The sequence below is a fragment of the Tigriopus californicus genome, chromosome 3 (assembly GCF_007210705.1).
Source record: "Tigriopus californicus strain San Diego chromosome 3, Tcal_SD_v2.1, whole genome shotgun sequence".
In the NCBI taxonomy this organism is placed as follows: Eukaryota; Metazoa; Arthropoda; class Copepoda; order Harpacticoida; family Harpacticidae; genus Tigriopus; species Tigriopus californicus.
Window position 1 is genome coordinate 1,761,658 of NC_081442.1, and position 3,525 is coordinate 1,765,182.

Genomic DNA, 3,525 nt, shown 5'->3' on the forward strand with positions numbered 1-3,525 from the left:
TACCACTCTTTCTACTTGTATATTTGTAAGATTCAAAAGAAATCAAGATTGAAGAGGAATAACAAACGTTTCATGATAATAATTCAACTTGCCTGAAGCGAGATTTAACGAAATATCTTTGTCTCATTTCCACCAGCGTCAGCTGACCTGAAAACATGCTCATGCAGTACAGCTCCTGTTGAACTTAAGCATTCTAGTTATGGTTTTCTATGGTTGGGACACATCTCATGGATGCTTTTGAAAACGTACAATATCAGATACCTTTCGTACCTTCTCTGAATACGGTACAGTCCCAACTTTTCTAGTCTCTCACAATACGAGAGCTCTCTCATATCCTCAATGTTCCTAGTAAAACATCTTTGAACTTGCTCGAGCTTTTTCAAACCTACTGTGCTCATTGGAGTCCGAATGGGTGAAGCATATTCAAGATGTGGCTGAACAATCGACATGCACAGAGTTAGCATCCTCATATGATCGGTGGACTTAAACGGGCCGTTTATTCCTATGTAAATCAGGAGTGGCTAAATATGCCACATTGCTAGTTGAATTCCTGAGCGAACTACGTGTCCTACAAATTTTTAATAAAGTAGGCTTTCGAAAATTCAAGGTTTTGAATAATTCAAGTGTTTGTAATTTTTTAAATCTGAGCTAAAATTCCATAGAGTAATGAAATTATAGTTTTTTAAAATGATTTTGAAAGCTTGAAAAATGCAAAACTTGATAAGACTTATTAACCGCCATGGGGATAAACTAAAAATCTAAAGGCTTTACAGGTATTAATCAATATTTCGTGAGTATTGCCGAAAATGAAACTTCCTTGCTCACCTTGAAATGAGGTTAGGTCGTCCACTGGACCAGATGCTGTCATTTTCGACGTCAAGTCTCCGGTGTAAACGGTCATGACAATCAAAGAAAACAAGCTCATTATGGCAAACCAAATCTTGTACGAAAAAAGCGTAGAAGTGCTGGCAAAATGATCATGACCATTTGGGTCCCTGAGGATAAAATTAACCCAAGTAATTTCACAACTCCTCAGAATTCCAAGCTTGTTCGGTCCCATTTGATTGGTCAAACAAAGGCCAATAACGATGAGGATGAAGGCTACTCCAATGCTGATCCAGGTTCCACTTTGGAACACTTGAAAAAAGGCATGAAAGTTAAGCTCTGCCGGTTCCAAAACCCGATAGTTCAGTGTCACGTCATCATCGATCAGAGAATGAGTGAAATCAATCACTTGGAATCTATCCTCGGTGATTGAGAGGCCTCCAATGGATATATCACTTTTATTGTTTGTCAGGTCTCCAACCATTCCATTCCAAGTTCCATCGTCGTTCTTGCTTCCCCAACGACCATCTGGAGGCTTTTGATAAACCACTTGGAAATGCATCAGGTCTGCCAAGATATTCAACACGTCCACGAAGTATCCATTCACGTCGGGCAATTCCAGGTTTACCAATGGAAAATAAGGCAAAATAGAGACTCTCAAAAAAACGCCTCGTAAATCAGATTGCTCATCCTTTTGAGATGCTTCGGTGGCAAGATTTGGGCAATCTTTGGATCCGTTGGGATCATCCCAAGAATCGTCACAAAACATGGTGAAATTGCTCGGCCCCTTGGTAATTGATAACCTGATTGGATAATTCTGAATACCCTCTAAAACAGGTTCTTTGTCTTCATGAACAATTAAAACATCATATTTTGCAGAATGAGTTTGGCAGAAATCGCAAAACAATAACATTGAATGCAACCAAGAAAGTAATGTCCGCATGTTTTGGGAGGTAGAAATAAGTGAAACATGAAAACACTCGTAAGGCCATTACACTTCAAGCTTTTAGGGTATGAATACAAGAGGCGTCAACATTAACGCTCAACCAACATTATTTCACTCTCTATTTCAGTGACAACTCGCCTTTCTTTGTCCACATTTATTTGGGTTCTAATAAACGAAGCGAGGGACAAGAAAAAAAATAGTGATGGTGTTTCCAAACCAAATAATCAAATGTTTGAAGAATGGCTTTTTATTGCACTTGTTTTGATATTTGTTACTCAGTAACCCAAGAGTAGATTCTTTCTAGGTCCTTTGTAAGGCTAGTGGAACCTTGGCCATTCCTACCAACTGCCAATTTTGTATCATTAGTATAGGAAGAGATACTGACATTACAACTATCAAGCTTCTGAAGCGGAGCAATGACGATGATGAAAAGGAGAGGACCCAAAATGGAGCCCTGATGAACACCCGACTTGACATTACAGAGTGAACGACCAAAAAGTTCAGTAAGTGGGATGACCATAACATTTTCAATGTATTTTTCCTATCACAATCAATATAAAGAGAAATATCTGCAAGAACACGTATTTGAGGTATGAGAGATTTTTTTCGTGCAATGCGTCCACCATTTGCAGCGATCACGGCCTCCACACGGGCCCGGAACGACGAGCAGCTCTTCTGAACGAGAGATGTGGGCAACTTGGCCCACTCCCTAGAGATGGAGGACTTGAGGGACTCAATGTTGGTGGGAGAAGTCTGGTTAGATCAGGGGATGACGGGGTCACATTGAGGATGGCCAAAAATCCGCGAAATTCCTGGCACAGAAATGTTGAGCCATCTTGGAGATATGGGCCGGAGCACCATCTTGGGTCCAAACCTAGTTAACGTTGGGGTAGTTGGCTTTTAGCCACGGCAAGATTTTGTACCGTAAGACGGAGGTATATTTTTTGGCACCAATTTTCTAACCACGAGAAAAAAGATCGTAGGCATGGTCTTACCGTCGGAGCGCACGACTCCCAGGACCATCAACTGGGCCAGATGCTTCGTGGTGAAGCTGGGAGGGACCTCATCTATTGATTTTGCGATGTATCGATCATTTCTACTGCTATAGTGTCGATCAACAGTAAAGATTTTCTTGTCAGAGAAAATCTTCACTGTTGAGGACAGGCTCTTAAAGTACTGGAGCACTTTCTGGCCCCTCTCCAGACTTTTGGACTTCAGTTTTTCGGTGAGGAGGTGCTTCTTAGACCTGGCAAAAGATTTCATACCTACAGTAGGTCATTTCGAATGGCGGCTCTCAAGGTGGTATGGCTCATTTTCAACTCTGCAGTCATCTTCCTAATGGATTTAGTGAGGTCCTTGGCAACCTTCTTCCTTATATGAGTGAAACGTTGTTTGGTTCTGATTGTATTGTGTCCCCCACTCTCAGTTTTGCGGGCATAACTTTGGCCAGGCACAAACCTAGCTTTATGGGCGTACACCGACCTGTCTGTGATCCCCATTATCTCTGCGATCTTTCTAGGGCGGATTTTCGCGTGGAGTAAATCGAACACGCGTCGTCTTTTGTCCTCTCTTGATGTCAATTTAGGACCAATTTTAATGAAACTAGCACCAAATGAAAGCCAAAAAACTTTTTGATATCTTGTCCACATATTTTATTCAGTTTGGTAGTGCTTTGAGGAAGGAACATTTATCCTAATTTTTAAGAACTAATTTAAGACCTGAGGAAATGAACGAGAAAAAAAAACCTTTATTAC

General features: G+C 40.9%; 1 protein-coding gene and 1 long non-coding RNA gene across 3 annotated transcripts in view; one reads left to right on the top strand and one right to left on the bottom strand.

Annotated features, from left to right (window-relative positions):
* LOC131878461 (glutamate receptor ionotropic, delta-2-like) overlaps nucleotides 1-1,854 on the bottom strand; it is an 8,607-nt gene extending 6,753 nt beyond the window's left edge. For both annotated transcript variants that reach the window (XM_059224442.1, XM_059224441.1), the window contains exon 1: nucleotides 826-1,854. In XM_059224442.1, coding sequence (XP_059080425.1) covers nucleotides 826-1,768 — 943 coding nt within the window. In that variant the 5' untranslated portion in view covers nucleotides 1,769-1,854. The remainder of the gene's footprint in view (nucleotides 1-825) is intronic.
* On the top strand, nucleotides 1,591-2,097 carry LOC131878463 (uncharacterized). The gene is made up of 3 exons (XR_009373028.1): nucleotides 1,591-1,616; nucleotides 1,899-2,001; nucleotides 2,076-2,097. It is a non-coding gene; the product is annotated as an uncharacterized LOC131878463 (long non-coding RNA).
* The last annotated feature ends 1,428 nt before the right edge of the window (nucleotides 2,098-3,525 follow it).